Here is a 22,605-nt window from a genome sequence, read left to right on the forward strand (position 1 = left end):
GTAATCTTTTACAAAAATCTTCTCCTCTGAAACTACTAGGCCAAATTAATCAAAACTTTGCCACAATCATCATTGGAGTATCTAGTTTAAAAAATGTATGGCGTGACGCAGCCAACCAACCAAGATGGCCGCCATGGCTAAAAATAGAACATAGGGATAAAATGTAGATTTTGGCTTATAACTCTAAAACCAAAGCATTTAGAGCAAATCTGACACGGGGTAAAATAATCTATTAGGTGAAGATCTATCTGCCCTGAAATTTTCAGACAAATCGGACGACCCGTTGTTGGGTTGCTGCCCCTGAATTAGTAATTTTAAGGAAATTTTGCAGTTTTTGCTTATTATCTTGAATATTATTATAGATAGAGATAAACTGTAACAGCAATAATGTTCAGCAAAGTAAGATTTACAAATAAGTCAACATGACCAAAATTGTCAGTTGACCCATTAAGGAGTTATTGCCCTTTATAGTCAATTTTAAACCATTTTTCTAAAATTTTAGTATTCTTTTAAAAAATCTTCTTCTCTGAAACTACTGGGCCAAATTTAACCAAACTTGGCCAAAATCATCATTTGGGTATTTAGTTTTAAAAATGTGTGGCGTGAACCTGCCAACCAACCAAGATGGCCGCCATGGCTAAAAATAGTACATAGGGGCGAAATGTAGATTTTGGCTTATATCTCTGAAATCAAAGCATTTAGAGCAAATCTGACAGGGGATAAAGTGTTTATCAGGTCAAGATTTATCTGCCCTAAAATTTTCAGACAAAACAGACAACCTGTTGTAGGGTTGCTGCCCCAGAATCAGTAATTTTAAGGAAATTTTGCAGTTTTTGGTTATTATCTTGAATATTATAATAGATAGAGATAAACTGTAAACAGCAATAATGTTCAGCAAAGTAAGATCTACAAATAAGTCAGAATGACCAAAATTGTCAGTTTACCCCTTAAGGAGTTATTGCCCTTTATAGTCATTTTTTAACAATTTTCATAATTTTTTTTTAATTTTTGTAAATTTTTAGAATATATTTTCCACTGTAATTACGGGGCCTAGTTCATTATAGATAGAGATAATTGTAGCAAGAAGAATGTCCAGTAAAGTAAGATCTACAAACACATCATGATCACCAAAATACAATTTTGTCATGAATTTATCTGTGTCCATTGTTTAATATGCATATAGACCAAGGTGAGCGACACAGGCTTTTGAGAGCCTCTAGTTCTTTACCATAATAGCATTACGAAACTTATTGACTGTATTGAACGGAATGTTTAAGTACAACTTTAATATATAACTAATTTGAATAATTTGACCTTGAAGAATATTGAACGGTTCAATCATTATATGAAATTGTTTCTAGGTTTCTGAGTAGCATTATACAAACCCGTTGTACTATATTATGCATGTTAACATTTTCCACAGACTTCGTAACAGGAACAAACGTATGCAAAACTGTATTCGTTCATCAACCCATATATTTCTCACCACATTCAGACATTTTTTTTTAATTGGGTCAAGCAATTGATATTTTGTTTTAGATTTGATATCCACTATATCTTTCACAGTTTAAATAGGAATCTTTTCATTCTGGAAATACAATTTCTCAATTAAACTCCCCTCCCTTTACTCAATCTTATACAATGAATAAGAATTATGTTCCACCACCTAAAAGTTAATTTATAAATAACAGTAAAAGAAAACATTCATTAAAGGAACTAAAAAAAGGCAATTAAACTACCTCTTGACCCTTGTAACATGTGACCAATACAATTCATATTGGAAATTCAACAGATTGTCATCATATCGAAAGAAGTGCAATTAGCATAAACGTAATATGCCGGGGAACTGAGTTATCTATCTGCATTCGGAAGTCGATGGAGTAGAAAATCCATCTAGAGGAATAATAGTTGATATTGATTCGAGACTTGTTGGTTTCTTATCAAAGCCAATGGGGCGCTACTGGGAAATTGAACATATTATATAAAAGAAAATACTAAATATGATCAGCAAGAAAAAAAATGATCAGCAAGCATTTTTGTTTCCAAACTGCAATTTCCATTGAAACTATGGAAATATATGATAAAAGATACGATACAAGAGTGGTACATATTTAAACATATGTTAATAGAGTGTAAGCAAGTATTTACAAATATATATTTCTAGATATATTCACGATGAAGTTATAATAATTATAATTTTAATTAAATCAATTACAGTAGTTTCTATAAACATATAATGTATCATATGTCATTGCAAGAGAGGCGAAATATAACATGCAAACCAAATGTGTTCTGTAAGACGGTTTCTGAAGTGAATGGGTTGGACGATACATGGTGAAATAAATGAGGTTACCTCCTTGGTAAAATAGAGAAATGGTGGAGTGGTAACACAGAACAAGAGAAATAGAGAAGTCATACAAAAACTATTAAAGAAATAAAAGATCAAGAAAATATTGGAAAGTACTGATATATGACTTATTAGGAATATGTAGAATATGAATGCTCCAAAAATGATAATGAACACCCCACAAAAAGTCAACACCCTCAAATGCCTGGATTAAATAGTTTACAGGAAATTAAAATAATAATCTAAAAAACAGATGGCGAAACAAGACGCAACAATAGTAAACTGATATTAAAATTTTACTAATTAAGAAAAAAACCTGAGAACATTGCTTAGTGTACATGCATTGATTTGTGATTGTGTTAGCTTAAGGAACCAACAGTGTCATGAAGATTGATACTTTGAATGCAGATGTATTAGCATTGGCATATATATCCCAATTCCAAGAACAAAATTGAAATAACAAAAATACCAAACTCCGTTTAAGGAAATTTCAAAACGGGCATTTCTTTATCAAATCGCAAAATCTAAAGCTGAAACACGCCAAACCAATGAAACAGTCATATGTTTTACTTAGTACAGACATTTTCGAATGTAGATAATGGATTAAACCTTGTTTAACAGCTAGCTTAACATATTATTTGTATACATTTTATGTCCCTTCACTAATAGCCAATTGAATGTTTTGCATAGTGTAGTTGTATTGCAATTTTCAAGTCTCATTTCCGTCGACATTAAATGTATAGTTGACATGTTAAATGATTAGAGTAAAATAAAAAAAAAAATAACACACAGGTGACACATATATCAATCTTTTTCGACAGTTTACGTATAAACAGCCACGGATAGCCTTGGCATAAATAACAAAATTTTGACGAAGATGATCATCATTATTTACTATGATGTCATTTCACAGTGCACTTACTGTAGCATAAAGAAAGACTGCACCAATAAGGATAATCTCGAGTAAAACCCACATACCACTAACCATCACCTGTTATAAATAAAGAACAAAACATTAAAAGGAGGAAATAAATTGCATATTTGAATCCATCGGATGGCCATTTTAACATAAACAAACTGTATGTAAATCTTTTATTATGCATTTCATTTCATAATGGCCCTTTCCAGCAGACTTTGTTCGAATAAATACTAAGAAAAATTTAATCAGATTACGAGTTAGTTACATGCGTTTTAAACGGATGCCTTTACCTGCATATTTGTTAAAGTAAGTTCAAGATTGTATTTCATTTAATTGAAAAAGGTGACTCTTTGCTTAGCAATTTTATTAGTATTTTTCTCCGTTTAAAATGTCCAAAAGAACATATGCTTTTAAATTAATACACTGATAAATCTTTTCGTAACGTGCTATTTTTTTATCTATCGAATTCGTTGTAAGATTCACCCTTTTTCTTAAAAACACATGCAGCAAGACACTTTCTTACAGAGTTCAGTAGAGTTCCTTTAACAATGTGGTGCCAAACAAGGCAATAATAGTTACATTTAATACATCCAGAATACTTTTACGTAACTTTGATTGGCTAATGCACTACAAAAGTTTTATTATATTCCCATATCAACAAATGATCAACATGATCAAACAAAACATCTATGAATGCAAGTGCTTTCCATGACAACGTTCAAACAAATGAACGTTTTGATTTATTTTGTAATTTCATGGTAGTAGCATTAAAATGTAATAACTATTCAGAAAAGAATGATTCTTCTAATATAATTTCGTTGTAAACATATTGAACGTGCGTACATTTTCAGTACGGTCTTCCGCGATACCTACAAAATGTGCTTCGGTCATCGCTTTAACACCCAAATAAAATTACAAAAAGAACCATTGAATTCTCACATAAAGAACCGTTTACTAAGATTGAAATATCTATTGAATGACTAATATTTGTTGTATTCCTGTTGAGTCAAACCTAATTTCCTCCATATCTTACTACAATTGGTTGGGTTCTAATATCATTTACAAGTTAAGAGGCCGAAGCAGGGAGCCCCTAGTTTGTATTGTTGACCATGCAGAAGACATAATTCAAACAAAATAAAACTCTGCTTTTGTTTCGATAATGCAAGCACAGAGGGTTGTTTGAACAAACTGCACTCCTGCGAATTATTAAATGAAAAATAGAAGACGAAATAGACAAAATGATAGAAGTAGCAACATTTTTACTTACTTTTGTCTTGCGTAGTCTTAAAACGGCCACGCCAATCACTAGTGAAACTGTAATACAAAAACTCTGTATACCAAGAGGAATACCGCGGAGTAATATATTATATTCCGCCATACATGGCGTTTTGTCATCACACAGTTCACATCCGGGCAAGCATGGAAGACATTGAAAGTCACTGCTGTTCATTGATGATTTGTTGTAATAGTCATCTAGAAACGAATTTTCCATTGTAATTCCAGAGAAATATTTAGTTGTAGCGTTCTGAAGGGGAAAGTAGTACCCAGGTCTACAGACGCATTTGTAACTTCCGGCACGCAATCCTCCTCCAGGTATGTGTTCACACTGAAAAAATACCCAACATTAATCTATAATGGTAACATAAAGGCGTGCATAGTTATACAAAGGACACGAGAAAGATATTAAAAGGACATTCAAACTCATAGATTCATAAGTCGAAATCGAAGAAGCATATTCGACATTGAGCAGGTCCAACATGACAAGGTTTAATCCGACCTGCGACCTTTAGATGTTGAGAAGACGATCTGGCAACCTGGCGTCTCTTTTCAAAAAGTAACATTGTGACCTTCAGCAAATTTTAAACGTGACCTTGTGACCTAAGGGTGTTACCCTAGTGTAGCCCCATTGATACTGTCGCAAGATTTTCTGATTCTGTCATAAACATTTTAGAAGATTTTACATTGCTTCTAATTTGTTCTGAAAATAAATTCTCTGCGGAATCTTCTAAATAGTAAATCATATGATAAGAATCTACAAACTCGGTGCCTAATATATCATGTATATCAAATGATGATAATACTTATTTCATTATTTCTGATTTATTCTTCTATTTATTGCTGATTGTATAGATAATAAACAACATGAAAATATTACCAAATATAAAATGACAAAGAATCATACATTAATATGTGGGTTGAAACTTCAATGGATAATATTGATGCAATTCTATTTTTACCAGACTGAAATCTAAGACTAGTACCACGTTAACACTTAGAGTTTCAAAGTGAGTTTCTTTAGACAAAAGTACAAAACAATTGCGCACTTGAAAGCACAATCTAAAACGCACCGATACCGGGTAAGGAAAGGATTCGCGAGGAAAGGTAAATGCATCTTCTAGTTTATTCTTAGATGTATAATCTTTTTTATTAGTTTTTATTGGCTTTGAACTAGCTGTCAGTAACTGCGAGTACTCTCAGACCTGTATTTTTGTTGTAAGGATGTACAAGTACCTAGCCACGTCCACTCTGTAGCTGTGTAAGATGTATTTCTATTTGTATGCAACTGATGCTTTTACGACAGATTTTAATATTCGTTCTTAGGTTGTACTGTTACACCACTGTCCCCGGGGATGATTGGGTCCATCTAACTTGCTTAACTCCGCCACATTTTGTATGCATACGACTGTCCCAGATCTGGAGCCTGTAATTCAGTGGTTGTCATTTGTTGTTGTGTTGCATTCTTTTTTTTCGTTTATTTTTTGTACACAAATTAGGCCGAGTTTTCTTGTTAGAATTGTTTTACATTTGTAGATCCAGAATTTTTAAAAATGGAGGGACCACCAAGGTTTAATAAGGAGTGGGACATGTATAAAGTATATGCATTATCCATATATATATGTAGATCCAAACACCCCCTCCCCCCTTTCCCCATAAATCCATTACTGCTAAAATCACTAATCAAAAAGCATTTCAAGTTAATCAAAGAGTAAAACAAGATGAATGAAAAATTATTGATAACATGGCAGCCATCGCTTAAAAACCAAGTTCATAAGTTAGGCCGTTAGTTTTCTCGTTTGAATTGTTTTACATTGTCATTTCGGGGCCTTTTATAGCTTACTATGCGGTTTTGGCTTTGCTCATTGTTGAAGACCGTACAGTGACCTACAGTTGTCAATTGCTGTGTTAGTTTGGTCTCTTGTGGAGAGTTGTCTCATTGGCAATCATATCACATCTTTTTTTATAGTTTTATTTTTTGGAATTTACACATTTAAAATATCTATAACTGTATATCGACGTCATTTTATCACTGTATCCAATATTGTGACAAGGTTCCTATTTTTTCAATCGACATACCGGAGAGCAAAAAAACTTATTCTAAACTACATAATCTCTTACTTTGTATGTGCATGGTGGGCAATATGGGTCCGTTAACATGTTAACAACACCTCGATTTTGGAAAAAAACAGTTAACAACAAATGCAAAAATGCTAATAACAGTTAACATAGTGGGTTGAAAACAGTTAACAGCTTTAATTGATCTCAGATAACAGTTAACAACACATTGAAAAGGGCCATAACAGGTTAACAAAAAAGGGTATTGCCCCCCCCCCTCCCCCCCCCCCCCCCCCCCCCCGTGCATGTGTATATAAATATTTGTTATCTCCTGATGTTCATAGCTTCAAGAAACTTTGATGTTTTTCTTGAAATTTATGATAAATAGACTTTTCGCTACACTATGCAATATTTTTTTTTTATTAAACAAAAATGTTCTTTCATTTTTTTAATATAAATAAGGCCGTTACTTTTCTCGTTTGAATTGTTTTACATTGTCTTATCGGGGCCTTTTATAGCTGACTATGCGGTATGGGCTTTGCTAATTGTCGAAGGCCGTACGCTGACCTTTAGTTGTTAATGTCTGTGCCATTTTGGTCTCTTGTGGACAGTTGTCTCATTGGCAATCATACCACATCTTCTTTTTTATATGTAATTCTCACTTTCAATAAACTGTGAACCCCTTTTTTCTATGATCCTGTTGGGTTTAGAATTTGCTCAAATAAGGCCAATATAAATGTACGTCCTCATAAATATCCATCTAATCTCTTTGTAGAATATTGTCGTAACTAAAAAGAATAGACATTTAAATAGGTGTCAAGATAAACAGTTATTTTTTGCTGAACTGAAATGTCACTTAATGTTTCATGTATATATAAAGACTACGATATAATATACTGTACAAGTGTATTTGCTACAGAAATTTAGAATTACAACACTTTTATAAAATAAAAAAAAAAGAAGAGAGAAACACACAAAAAGAAAAACTACAAAATTTTATAATTAATATGATGCGACAATGATTGCTTGAACCTCTACAACACATGCCAAAATTGTGCAAAATCCAGCCTGAGTTGTAACAGAACCTAGTCGGGACGATTCCTGATAGAAACTGAACCAATTTAGTTTAAACATATTTATTTATAGTGGATTGGGAACCAATTTAGAGCTTGAAATATTGTAAATACACTGTAAAAACAGTGTTTAGATCCTAAACACTTATCTAAACACTTTTTCTGTGTACGTTTTGAAACGCGTTTAGCATCTAAACATGTTTAGATTTTAACAAGTGTTTAGATTTCAACAAGTGTTTAGATGTTATATGTTTAGAAATATATGGTGTTTAGACCTTCCAACGGTTAGCCTACTAGTACTATGATTTCACAGGAACTACTTGTGGTACAGCACTACAGGTTGAATAGTCCACACGGTATTGTAGAATATACAATGCATGTGTACATTTCTGCTTAATTTTCTTGCAATGATTTTTACCATAATAAAATTATTTGACTTGTCTATATAGTATATTAAAGCTGGAAAACTTCAGTAATGATAATAATAATATTAACAATAATAGGTTTACACATTTTATTCTTCCTGGAGACCAAAGAAAAGTTTGTAAACAATAGGACCAAGTTAAGAAAAGTCTGTAAACAATAAGACCAAGTTTTGAAAAGTCTGTAAACAATTAGACAAAGTTTAACCCTCCATTATTTTTTAAGGAAAAGCCTGTACCAAGTCAGGAATATGACTTCTTTTTTTCGTTCTGTTTGATTGTTTATGTAGTCAAGCGTTTGATTTTTTTTACGTTTTAAGGACCTTCCACCTTTTTATACAACTTGGAGTCTAGTTCTTTTGTTTTTCTTTTTTCTGATCTAGTCTTAAACATAACATACAATCTATTCAAATTTTTCAATAATTTATTTTTAAGTCTCACTAAATGCAAACAAAAAATAAAATTATAAAATTTGATGATTTTTATCATCAACAAAACAGAAATTGTCAGTCCATCTCCTTTCATACAGGAATTTTTCATTGCGGAACAATCTTCTTTTGAATGATAAAGGCTCTTGGTGTGCAGTTCCTTTTGGTTGTCAGGTGAACTTTTGTATCCTGAAATGAAAAAATGAAACCTTCATGTACATATGTACATTGTATGCAACAGTCACTTATTCTTAGATCATGTTTATTAAAATACATTAAACAAGCTTCTTGAAAAAGATTCTTACAAAAGAAAAATACAAATTGTAGTTAAAAAGACAATACTTTACACCTTGTACAAAATACACATCAAAAGACAAACAAATCAAAGGGAACAATATATAGAGCAAACAAGCATGCAAGTTTTTTTTTATACCATAAAACAAAATCCTTGATTTCTGAGAACTTCAGCCTGTTTTTCCTATTTTATCCTAATATTATGAATATATTTTTTTTTAAATTGCCCGTTTGTTACCTATTCAACAGGATAAATATACATGTAAGGGGATGATTTAACCTCCATTTTTCTATCATATAGTTCTATTGGCAACTTAATAATATACTTATATATTTTTACTTACATCTGCTCTTGAAATTAAGTCATCCTTTTCTTTCTTCGTTGCTTTCTTTCTGATCTGTTCTTCAATGTGATCTATGATATAGATTTATTCTAGCTCTTTTCATTCCAACTACATGTACAGTGTCACAGTCCTATAAATGCATACATACAAATAATTATTATAGGTTTATATGAAAAAGAACAACTTGACAGTTTTTTTTTGACATTGGAGTTTGAATGTCAGTTTATTTTCAACTTTTTAGTCATGGCATAGTCAGTTTATTTTCAACTTTTTTGCCATGACGTGGTCAGTTTATTTTCAAGTAATGAGTTTGAATGTCCTTTTGGATGTTTGGTATTCTTTGTTTCTCTTTGACAAATGAAGTGAAACTATAACTTCAGTGTTTGTGTACAGGATGTTGCACTATGGGCCATTGTGATCTTATTCCTTGCAAAGTTAAAATACTTATATGTATATATGTACAGTGACAGTTTAGACTATTCAATCTCATTTTAAATTTACGAACTAGCTCACTCTTATTTTGTGCTTGGTCCCTGCGACTGATTATGTGTGCATATTATATGATTCGTACCACAATAGTCAATTTGAAATAGCATAGGTTAACAGTGTAATGCACATATTCCTTTTATTAGTCTGTTAAATTATGGTTTGTGCCCCTCCCCCTTTTTACAAAATCTGGATCTGCTTACCTTCCACTGCTGTAATAACTGTTAAGATGGCTTTTGATTCCGTCAATATTCTAATATATGAAGTTCTGTATCTGTTGCATCGTCAATAGATATATATACTTGATAGATGGGATCCATTGTTTTAAATGTTGTTTGTCTTTGGCGGGTCCGAAGGCGTCCGTATCAAATTACCACGATAGATAACTCTGTTCGTTAATTAATATAAGATCATATTCGGACAATGACTCCGGAAATTAGAGAAAATATGAACTGAACTGAACTATAAATATTATAAAAGATTATTTTATATGTCCCTGATATAAACAACTAATTGCTTAACTTATTTTTGCTTAACTTATAAAAAAAATAATTGAAAGTAATTTAATAAACCCGGATGTGCAATGGCGTAGCTGCTTGAAAACTGCTCCGCAAAAAAGTGTGTATTTAACCTGTTATGATCGGAATTCTTCCGGAAAAAAAGGTACAATATATTCATTTGAATTTGAAGAAGCTTTTGGCGAGAAATATTTATCTTAAACTGTGCTAATTTAATAATTGTATTTTGAAACGATATTGCTGTTCAAAATGATTTGAAGCGTTTCCAACGAGTAACGTCATAATAACAACCCTGATTATTCCGTAACGTTTTCCTATTGTGTGTTTTACGTTCTACAATTGTTTAAGAAAATGGCGTCTAGCAACAAAAACAATAACAGTCAAACATGAAAAAAATTCAAAGCACAGATAATAACAAAACTGTTCAACATCAAAATATATCAAGAGACTACACTTTAAATAAATCAAAGGCCTTGACCAAGAAACTAGATGCAACAAGATCAGAACATTTAAGTTTTAAATTGACCGGTGGTGGCCTTAGGCTGTTTTTTAGCACGTCTAGTTTTGAAGTGTTTAAACGTGCATGCACATACTATTATAAACATCTGAATACAAATGGAGGAGATAACAGAGAAATCGCATTTATTCCAATCAGCGATAAGAATAATAAAAATGCCGTTGAAGAACAAATTAAAGTTTCCGAAAAAGGTCTTGATTCGTTGGGAAGATCTATCAAGCGTAAATCTTATTGTATTAATATATATTTCACAACATCTTCTGTACTTATTAATGGAAAAGGACTGAACATATTTTGTGAAACAGATCTTCCGGTCATTGTAGTTAAAATGAAGGAATGCCAAATAAACGGGAAAGATGTAAATTTAAATGAGCTAAACAAAATTTTCGAAGAGGTGATTTTAATGGAGAAACAAGGAAAAGAAGACTGCAACAACAACTCTGTTATAGATGTAGATAAAACAGAACATTTAAACCCGGGTATCATTCAAATATCAAATCCTAATAACAACACAATAAAATCAATAAAAGAGGATGTATCGTCAAATACAAATCGGGAACCGTCAACTTCGTCAGTAGCTATACCTATAATAAATATTCCAGATGATACACAAGCACAAGTGAAAGATATAAATCCGACTAATTCAGAGGATAAAAGTACATGTTTAAATGGAACTGGTAACAATTTACCACAGTTGAATATTCAAGACTTCGTTACAACACTAGACAAACTAACTACTGTTGTTACAAATTTGAAAGACAAAGTTGACGAATTGGAAATATCTATACAAGCAAATAATTTATCAAATGCGAGTAGCATTCAAATTTTAAATGACCGCATGACAGCTTTAGCAAAGGTGCGCATGCAACATGACCAACAATCAATGAATAAGATGCAAGACATTGAAGCAGAAATTCAAAATGTTAATAAAAATTTGGAAAAAAAAGTTAACATGTTACAAGGAAAAACACAAAGCATCAGTGATAAAATAAAACTGTATGAAGTGGAAACCATTAAATTACAAAAGAGCTTTATGCCGGAGGAAAATCTCGGTAACCAATGTACCCCAATGTTAGATGAAGATCAAACAATTCCAAAAACAACATGTGAAACAATATTACAAAAACATCCACATGAACTAGAACAGTCAATAAATGCTGATATAAATGAAGAACCACAAAATCCTGTGTATGATACCCAACCAAAACTGCCATTATCAGGAAGTAGGGTTTTAATTGCAGGAAGTTCAGTCCTAAAAGGAATTGACCCATCTAAATTAAAAGATTATATAGATGTCCATGTTCACAGAGGAGCAAATGTACTAGATTTATACGAAGACATAAGAAGTATGGATCTGAGTACATACAATACCATTATAATTCATGTAGGTGGCAATGATGCAAGTAGCAAAATGAATGTACAACAATTTGTGGACATTTTCCAAGAAATCATTAACTTTGTAAGATGTCAAAACTGTCGAGCAATTGTATCTGGCATATTGCCAAGGATACAATGTGATGTCACTGAATATAACACAATCCTAAAACAAATGTGCCATTATAATGATGTCAAATTCATATCAAATTATGAATCTTTTGTTTACAAAGATGATCATATAGCTAAATCATTTTACACCACAAATGGCATTCATCTAAATAGATATGGAACAATAAAGATGTTGGCAAATGTTAATAGAGTAATTAAAGTATTCAAGGGAAAACAAATACAGCATCATTTGAACCAACAAAACAGAAATATATATCAAAGTTCCAGTCACCAATATTACGCAAACAACTTCAGAAGGAGCCCTGCAAAACCAAGATATCAATCTCGGAGCAACATGAATACAACAGACAGAAGAAATTTCAACCATTCACGAATCAACCCCAGAAACGTAAAGGACAGAAATGATCTCAATATGAACTCTCGTGACTCGTGGGAAAACAATAATGAGCTAAATAGACAAAATGTAGACAGAGCACCATTTTTTAACAATCATTCACCAAACTCTGTACGTAAGTCAGATTATGTTCATAGGTAGCATTTAGCTTGTTCTAGTTTTTCAAACAGATATAATATTTTAAATCTGTTATGTGATAAATGTAGTAGTATACAATGTTCATGTAATATAAAAGACATTGATAATATAAACAACAGTAATAATAATAATTGGAGAAAATCTCAAAAGAGACATAGAAAGAGTCAAAATAAAACACCTAGTTCGGTAAATAAAAGTAGAAATAATGAAGCAAGCTGGTTGTTTAAAAAAGGGTTTAAACTAGGTTGTTTAAATATTCAACATTTACAACCAAAAATTGAAAAAATAAAATATCTATTAAAATATGAACAATTTTTTGATATATTTGGTATGGTAGAAACATTTTTAAATAATGAAATTAGTACCGAAACATTACAAATTGAAGGTTACAAAATAGAAAGAAAAGATAGAAACGCTATTAATTATGGCGGAGGTGTGATTGCGTACATACGAAATAGTGTATGTCATCAAAGAAGAATCGATTTAGAAATAAGTAGTATTGAATCTTTATGGATTGAAATTAAATTTCCAAACACAAACTCTATTTTAATAGGCATTTTTTATCGTCCACCGAGTTCATTTCAATCTTGGATTGATTCAGCTGAAAAAGAAATAGATAAAGCGTCTGCAGAAAATAAAGAAATTATACTCTTAGGAGATTTTAATATAAACTTTTCACATATAAATCATACAGTTGTCGGAAACCAAAAATGGAAGGACTGTATTAATTTGTATGGTTTACAACAAATTGTCAATAAACCGACACGAGTAACAGATAAATGTGCAACTACCATAGACCATATATATACGACCGATGTAGACCATATTATAGAAGTAAAGGTGCCTAGTTATGCTGTCAGTGATCATTATCCTGTTTGCGTAACAAGAAAACTTAACCCAAAAATATCAAAAATGGAGCATTTGTCCATAGAATATAGATCATTCAAACAATTTGATAAAAATAAATTTATTGAAAATTTAACAAATACTCCTTTTTATCTCATTGAATCGATTGGAGATGTTGATGAAGCAGCTAATTATTGGTATAATTTATTTCTCAGCACCCTAGACAAACATGCTCCTAAGAAAATTAAAAGGGTAAAAAACACCCAACAACCAGAGTGGTGGACTTCTGATATAAATAGCGCTAGACACCAAAGAGATTATTTTCAAAGAATTGGTGATATATATAATTATAAAATTTGGCGTAATAAGGTTACATTTTTAGTAGAACAGGCAAAGAAAAAATATTTCCAAAATGCTATTTCAAATTGTAAAGATAGTAAAACTATTTGGAAGTATGTAAAAAGTCTAAATCCTAAAAAAGCACATAATAATATCACGCATTTAGAATATAAAAATAGTGTAATTCAAAATGATGTTGATATAGCAAATACATTTAATGTGCATTTCACAAATATTGCTGAAGGTATAGTTGATAACAAATTATGTAATAATGATGATGGTGCCAGTTTTGATGCACTCAATAAATTTGTAAAATCAAAGTTACAAACGGATAGTGAAAAATTCATTATACCAGAAATGAGTATTTTAGATGTAAACATGTATTTAAAAAAACTTGACAAGTCGAAAGCAACTGGTTTAGATGATGTCGGACCAAATATTTTGAGTATGTGCAGCGATGTCATTGCACCAGCCTTGACATATATATTTAATCTAAGCATCAAAAGTGGTAAATTTCCAAGTATTTTTAAAACTGCAAGAGTTTGCCCAATTTTTAAAAGTGGCGATGCCTGTAATCCTGATAATTATAGACCAATAGCAGTTTTGCCTTGTCTCTCAAAAATTATAGAACGACATATAGCTAATAGTTTGTATATATTTTTAAATAGTAATGACCTTCTTAATACTACACAGTCAGGTTTCAGACCTAAACATTCGTGTACTACTGCTCTTACTAAATTAGTAGATGAATGGTTAGCAAATATAGATAATGGAGAGATAAACGGAGTTATATTTTTAGATTTAAAGAAAGCTTTTGATCTGGTTAATCACATAATTTTATTGAAAAAACTTGAATACTATAATGTTTCAAATTGTACACTAGACTGGTTTAAGTCATACTTGTTTGAACGAAGCCAACAAGTTAAGGTCAATAACGTCATGTCTAATACTAAATGCATAAAAACTGGGGTACCACAAGGTTCTATCCTGGGCCCTCTGTTATTTATTTTATATATCAATGATTTACCACTAAATATAGAACATTCATTAATAGATTTATATGCAGATGATTCTACATTACATTGTAAAGGTAATAATTTACTTCAGTTAACTTCTAACCTTCAAAATGATATTCATGTAATTGAAAACTGGTGTTCGCAAAATTGTATGAAATTAAATGCCAAAAAGTGTAAATCAATGATTATTGGTTCAAAACAAAGGCTTTGTTCAACTGGAAACAGTTTAGATATCAATATTTCAAATGAACAAATAGAAAATGTAGATTGTGAAAAACTTCTTGGTTTATATATTGACAAAAACCTAAGTTGGAATCAGCAGATAGATAAAATGTCATGTACTATAACAAACAGAATCAATTTATTACAAAAGATAAGAAAATATTTACCTATGCATATACGTATTATCTATTTTAATGCTTATATTCTGCCATTATTTGATTATTGTTGCAATATATGGGGAAGCTGTTGTGAAAGTGGAATAAATAAACTTAATAAGTTATTAAAGAAATCTGCTAGGGTTATAGTAGAAGCTGACATAATGACATCATCCAGTTTATTGTTTAATAGTTTACACTGGTTAAATATGGAAAAACGCATTCAATACCAAAAGGCAATACTTGTATTTAAATCATTAAATGGTATGGTTCCTAACTATTTACAAGAAAATTTTCATTTTACTGATAATCAAAATTATAACTTACGTTCAGCTGATGAAAAACTATTAAATCTTCCAAAACCAAAAACAAATTTTTTAAAGAAAACATTTACATATTCAGGTTCTCAAATATGGAACAGTTTACCAAATGAAATAAAAATGAGTAATACACTTGTATCTTTTAAAACAAAATGTTACAAATTTTTCATCAATTGTGCAAATTAATATGCTTTTTCATTATTATTTAAATACAATTGTATATTGTGTATAATATAACTTTATAATACTCTATGTACTTATAAATATTTTATTATTATTTTGAGGACTCTCAGGAAGATTAGTTTTAACTAATGGGATCATCCTCTTGAAATAAAGATTATTTATTTATTTATTTTATTTAATAATCTTACAACACAAAAAAGGGAAACTCAGTTGGGGAAGAGTAATATGATTTGTCACAGTCTTATAAATAAAGAAGCTCCGCATTCTTGGGACTGAAGTTTGAAAATAATTTTAATTTCAAGACAGCCAAGATATCATAGTTTCACAGAATATGCTGGAATATGTAGGAACATCGGGTAAAAAGGTGAAACCAGTACTGAAATATTATAAAGTGTTTAGGTGTTTAGGAAAGTGTTTCAGAAGTGTTTAGATGCCATTTAATGTTTAGCTTAATGATAACATTCACTGATAATAACCCTGCAACACGTTTAAATTCTAAATACGTTTAGGTTTTTATGTGTTTAGATAAATATCCGTTTAGATCCTAAACGCTTTCCTAAACACGTTTAGACCTAAACATGTTGTAGATCCGTTTCAAATCTAAACGCTGTTTTTACAGTGTACTACTGATCTTGTTGAAGACTACACATGTTCTTCTCTAGATGTCTGTATATGGTTTTAATTTTCGTTGGGTTGTAGTTTCATTGACATATTCATTTCCCTTCATTCATCTTTGCTATCAACTTTCAACGAAAACTAGACGCCCTGGTTTGTCTTTAAAAACACTATAGACGAACAATAATCCAAAACGCAAAATACATCCGACTGCATATTGTACACCACAAATCCATCTGGATGGAGTTTCTTCATGTCTGCAATCTTTTATCGTTTGGCCCAGTTCACTCTTTTCTTTATATTTTGGTCCGGTATTCTATATAACCTTTTTTTGAGCACCCATTATTCTCTGGGTTTTGTAAATGTTTTGTGCTAATTTTTCTCTAGACCACTACCATGACTATAAACCCCTGCATACTCTCAACAATGCATTAAACTTCTTTTTATGCCCCACCTAGGGGCATTATGTTTTCTGGTCTGTGCGTCCGTCCGTCCGTTCGTTCGTCCGTCCGTCTGTCCGTTCGTTTGTCCGTCCGTCTGTCCCGCTTCAGGTTAAAGTTTTTGGTCAAGGTAGTTTTTGATGAAGTTTAAGTCCAATCGACTTCAAACTTAGTACACATGTCCCCTATGATAAGATCTTTCTAATTTTAATGCCAAATTAGAGTTTTTACCCCAATTTCACGGTCCACTGAACATGGAAAATGATAGTGCGAGTGGAGCATTCGTGTACTGAGGACACATTCTTGTTCAAAACATAAGATTAGATAGAACTATGCTATGTCCTTGTGCTTGTTTTGTCGAAATTGTAGTATTCAAGAATTAAACGTTCGACAAGAAAATGATGCCTATGGATATTTCATATCTAATTTATGAGAAAGATATGAATGAAAAATAGCTATAACGTATACATGTGATTCTGTACATGGTCATCTTGTAATACGCCGGGGTTTGGTCATTCCTAAAGAAAGAATCAATCAAGAGCTTCAATACAATGTAGAAACAGTGAAGAAATGTCAATTTTCTAGGGGAATAAACATTTTTAAGCTCTGGACATGGGATCCTTCCAGTGGCGGATCCAGGGGGGGGGGGGGTTCCGGGGGTTTGAAACCCCCCTTTTTTTGGACGATCAATGGATTTGAATGGGGACATATAGTTGGAACCCCCCCCCCTTTGTCCTTGGTTGGGAACACCCCCTTTTTGAAATGGCTGGATCCGCCCCTGCCTTCAGGTTTTTTATTCTTAATTTTTGTAAACCATTCTTAATTTATTTTGCTCGATATTCTCCATTCTATTATTTTTGACTGCCTGTTTTTCTCTTTTCTTTAAACTTTTTATCCATGTAGTGTTTGTTAAAAAAGCTTTTACCTGCGTGGTTTCTGTATAACATTTGTGTGACTTGGAGAACAAGGAGTCATCTTGAGCACACTGGTTTATATCTGTCTTGTTAAGATCAATCTCTACCATCACGACACCTCTGAAAATATGAAAAAGTGACATATAACAGTTCTGTTAAAAAAAAATAGAAAATTGTTTTTGCATAACATGTTCATGTATTGCAGGTATTTAAATTCACATTGTTCTTATAAAAATAATATGAACATGTATAGGAATTTCCATGGTTCTTATAAGGAGTTATAAACAGGTATTGTTCGTCAAATAAGTTGTGTAAAGGGGGTGTACGAATTTACCTTGTTCGTATAAAACTTTGTGTACAGATTTACGAATCCACCTTGTTTGTATATAAAGTGATGAGCAGATATACAAATTCAGATTGTTCGTAAAAAAGTTGTGTACAGATTTCCTTTCATGACATAAAATACCTATGTGTATATGAACATAAGTACCTGACACAACGAAAAGTAAAGGAACAACGCTTACATTGCTGTTGTTGATTTTCAAAATCGCACTGATTACTAGTACTTGGAAATATGAACAAAGGAGGCTCTCCTATTGCTGTAGTCACATCAATACCTTCAATTTCAGGATGCCCCTAATATTGCTGTTGTTCAACTCAAAATTACACTTTTACCTTCAAGACATAGCAAACGTTGAAACTTTTCTGCGCCTTACTTATATTGATAGTGCTCATCTCAGAGTGCTGTTATTACTTTAAAAAGGAAAGCAGATGGGCACAAAATGTTTTGTCAAGACTTCAAAATTTGTATTTAATTTAAGAATTTGATTTTGAAAATATTTTGGTTTCGAACATCACAGTAATAATCACTGATGTCGGAGATAACACTTGTCGAAATGCTCATCTGGTGTAATACATTTGGTACCGTTAATGCAATAATTATTTAAGAAAAATCCACATGATTAACAAGCAAAACGTGAATATGTATTTACTGTCATAATTTATCAGATTATCAGATTATCAGATAATCCCAATGATAAACAAACATTAATACTACCAGAGGCACATCAGCTGTTATGTTACTCTTTCTCTTACGACACTGACTTAGTATAGAAAAAAAATGTGCGTTTTAAAGACTATCAAACCGGGGAGATAACTTGCTTCGCATAATTAAAAAGGTTTACAAAAGTGCAAATATACTGACTTCAAATTCATTGGCAAAGAGGACAAACGCCCTCCCTCCTCAGTGTAAATAAAAGTCAATAGCTACATTCAGTGATATTTTAGCAACTAGTGCCACTATACCTCATTTTTTCTAGAATCCAGCATCCGCGTATGGAGTTAAAATTTCTGATGATACAGCAGTACTAGTATCACGTTATATAGTGGCGCTTTTTCATGAATTATTCTTTTGCATGCCAACTACACAAGTTTTAGTTGTTAACATTCAAAGTGTACAAAGCAGCCGAAACGACATAAATGAACAAAAGCAGTAGTATCGACAAAAACAATACCGACCAATCGATATCAAGTTCTGCATTCACTTCTTTTTTTTTTTTTTTACATCTAAATCTTTTCAAACCACATAATCAATCAAAATAAAATATATTGTATAATATTGATTGTTATGTTTGTGTCTGCATCACAGGTGAAATTTACAATGATGCGTCTATGTGAACTTGCGTGACGTAACAGTTACCATAGTAACCGTATACCTATATGACAACAGATCAATACATTATTTCATTCATAAAAATAGTACCGTAGAATGTGTAGGAGGGAATAAGCTATTGTCAAAGTAATTGTTACGTCTACTTATTAACAAAATGACTATTTGTAGTTACAGCAGTGTTAAAGGATCTCAAATATAGTGGGCGGAATCACGCCATTAAATTTGAACAAGAGTCTCAGTTTGAGATTTTACTGTTCTCAGTTTCTGATTTATTTAAAAGGTCAAGGTTTTTTCTTGCCTCTTTGAAATTATGTTGCATTATATAAATATACCCAACAGATAAAGAAAAACTACTTGTTAATTGCAGAATACGTTTTAAAATTTCACTGGAAGAAAATCTGTTCTCAAAAACTATTATGTTTAAGTTCATTAGAAAACGAGAAATGAAAACAAAAACACATAGTACCGTCATTTAATTGCAGTTTCCTATTAAAAAGCAATAGTAATAACTAATCGCTCAAATTTTTTCAGTATTATACTTCTAAAAGACAGGCTTACGATGCCAGGGCTATTTTAAAAAGAAACAAACCGACAATAAACGTCATGGCAAACAACGATTAAAATAAACAACTGCCCACAAAACACTATTGCATGGCAATGTCACAGGAATGACAAACAGAACATTTGAACCATATATTCTGAACATATTTCCTGCCAAACCAAGTTTCTGAAATATTTGGTGATGTCTGAATTTGAAAGTATGCGATATCCTCACTAACATACATATATGCCTTAATGATTATGAACCAATAAAAACTCAAGCTTTGTCTCCTACGTCAATCGTCTTGCCTTTAACGTTGAAATGTTTAAATTTTTTAAACTTTCAGACGAGGGGGGACATTATTTTGGTTTCTTTTCATTTAGTTATAGACTGACAATGTAGAGATGACAAAGTGTTTGCCAACGATGGTCAAAAATAGACCAACATTTTTGCGTGCGCAATCAATGACCTTCAAGATTGGATTGCTGCTTTCAACTGTTATAAGGGGTTTGTTTCCCAGTTACCACCCATAAGCCTAAACAGATTAATTTAGCCTTAAATTTCCAGATTTTTTTTATGAACTTAGCCTTCATAATTCCTGCCAGATTTGAAATGTCAGAATAAATAGGACAATCATTTAAAAGATTGAAATAAGGAAGTAATACATGATGGTCAGTATGACATTTATATAGCAAAGACCGCCGAATCACACGGTTTCCACCAATATACAACGAATTCATGAGACAGATAACTATATATGTTCTGCCCGTGACGACTCCATAAACAGCAAAGCTTTTAAAATATTTCACAAGGTCAATGAGGAAGACAGAAGAAATTCAATACTTTTGATTGGATAAAAAATTCTGTTATTGTCCTTGACCTCGGATTTTAATCAATAATTAAACATTCTAACTATAAGAAAATCAGAACTTTAGCATCTTTTTTTTCGGTAACTTCAATCGTTCCTTGATACATACTATCTAATATTTAGTCCATCTTTCTGTGTTTGTGTTCCTTCTTATAACTAGTTGGGTGGTTTTTTTTCAAACTCATTTCATTGTGCTAAATAGTTTTCGTTCTTTGGCTCATATAAATTTTTAAATATGGGGTAGTGAGCTCTTATAAAAAAGAAAATGCAGTATGATTGCCTATGAGACAACTATCCACAAAAGACCAAAATGACACAGAAATTAACAACTATATGTCACCGTAAGGCCTTCAACAATGAGCAAAGCCCATACCGCATAGTAAGCTATAAAAGGCCCGGATAAGACAATGTAAAACAATTCAAACGAGAAAACTAACGGCCTTATTTACATGATTTATGTAAAAAAAAAATAAACGAAAAACAAAAATGTAACACATTAACAAACGACAACCACTGAATTACAGGCTCCTGACTTGGGACAGGCACATACATAAATAATGTGGCGGGGTTAAACATGTTAGCGGGATCCCAACCCTCCCCTAACCTGGGACAGTGGTATAACAGTACAACATAAGAACGAACTATAAAAATCAGTTGAAAAAGGCTCAACTCATCAGATGGACAAAAATACAAGTGGACGTCCTAATTTGTTTATTTTAGAAAAGTTTGTACTTCTTGTTTGGTGTCCCTCTAAATGTCGCTGGTTATTATCGTTGATTATGGCTTCCATGAATTATTTCTTAATTATTTTTTGTCTCATTAACGTATACCTAACGGACTAAATGTATACCCCAATTCTGCTGTTCGTTAAAAATACACAAAGTCAAATACTAACTTAACTGGTGCCCGGTGGTTCGTACTATGTACGTTTATCGACTAGCAAAAGGTAACACAAGAAAGAATTTTAGTCTACGAATGAATGCTTGCAGTTAAGCAGAACTTGGAAGTGTAAACGAAAGTTTATCAAAGACTATATGGAACAACTTAATCCCCTCAAATATTAATACTTCCTAACGTCATATCTGGTACAGGACGCTGGTTGTAAACCTAGCGTAGCAATGTCGCGTTGTATAGAATACTAAATGAATAAAACGCTGAGTGGTAAACGCCTTTCTCAACAGTTTTGATCGTTGTTTGGGGTTACGTTTTTATTTTTACAAATTTTTAGCTATTTTGCGTCCCCGATGATACCAAACAGAACATACGTCTGACACTATGATATCATATTTCTGGTTCTTCTGCATGAAATATTTGTCACTGGACGTTAATAAATCAATCAATCAATCAATCATGTGGAGAGTGAAACAATAAACCGATGAAAAAAAAAACAGTAACCAAAATACCAAAGAAAGATTATTTTGTGTTATTCATTATTATCATTGTCAGAAATAGTACCTATGCAAAAGTAGCTGTGTGATATACATTACAACTTTAACAATTTTAACAAGGCAGCACTAGTCACCTTTAAGGAGGCTCGCGGGCATAAGATTTTCAAAAAAAAAATTAAACATTTATTTTTCATTACACATTTTATTTATTACCTTAAGTATTTGTTACTTTATCATATGGTACAAAAATCATTCCAAAAAATCAATTCGTGTTGGCCCCAGGTGACTTTTAAAATGAAGATATCATTAAAAAAGCTCCAAATTATCTCCCTTTGGTGCAAAAAATGCATTTTTTTGGCATTAAATT

The 22,605-nt window shown here is 31.9% G+C and overlaps 1 protein-coding gene across 1 annotated transcript in view; it reads right to left on the reverse strand.

Annotated features, from left to right (window-relative positions):
- Positions 1-22,605, reverse strand: part of LOC143058193 (metabotropic glycine receptor-like) — a 55,955-nt gene that overhangs the window by 20,013 nt on the left and 13,337 nt on the right. The window contains exons 2-4 of the mRNA XM_076231652.1: positions 17,781-17,889; positions 4,534-4,872; positions 3,270-3,338 (exon numbers count right to left, since the gene is read on the reverse strand). Of these exons, the coding sequence (XP_076087767.1) occupies positions 3,270-3,338; positions 4,534-4,872; positions 17,781-17,889 (517 nt within the window). The remainder of the gene's footprint in view (positions 1-3,269; positions 3,339-4,533; positions 4,873-17,780; positions 17,890-22,605) is intronic.

This window comes from Mytilus galloprovincialis, chromosome 14, assembly GCF_965363235.1.
Source record: "Mytilus galloprovincialis chromosome 14, xbMytGall1.hap1.1, whole genome shotgun sequence".
NCBI lineage: Eukaryota > Metazoa > Mollusca > Bivalvia > Mytilida > Mytilidae > Mytilus > Mytilus galloprovincialis.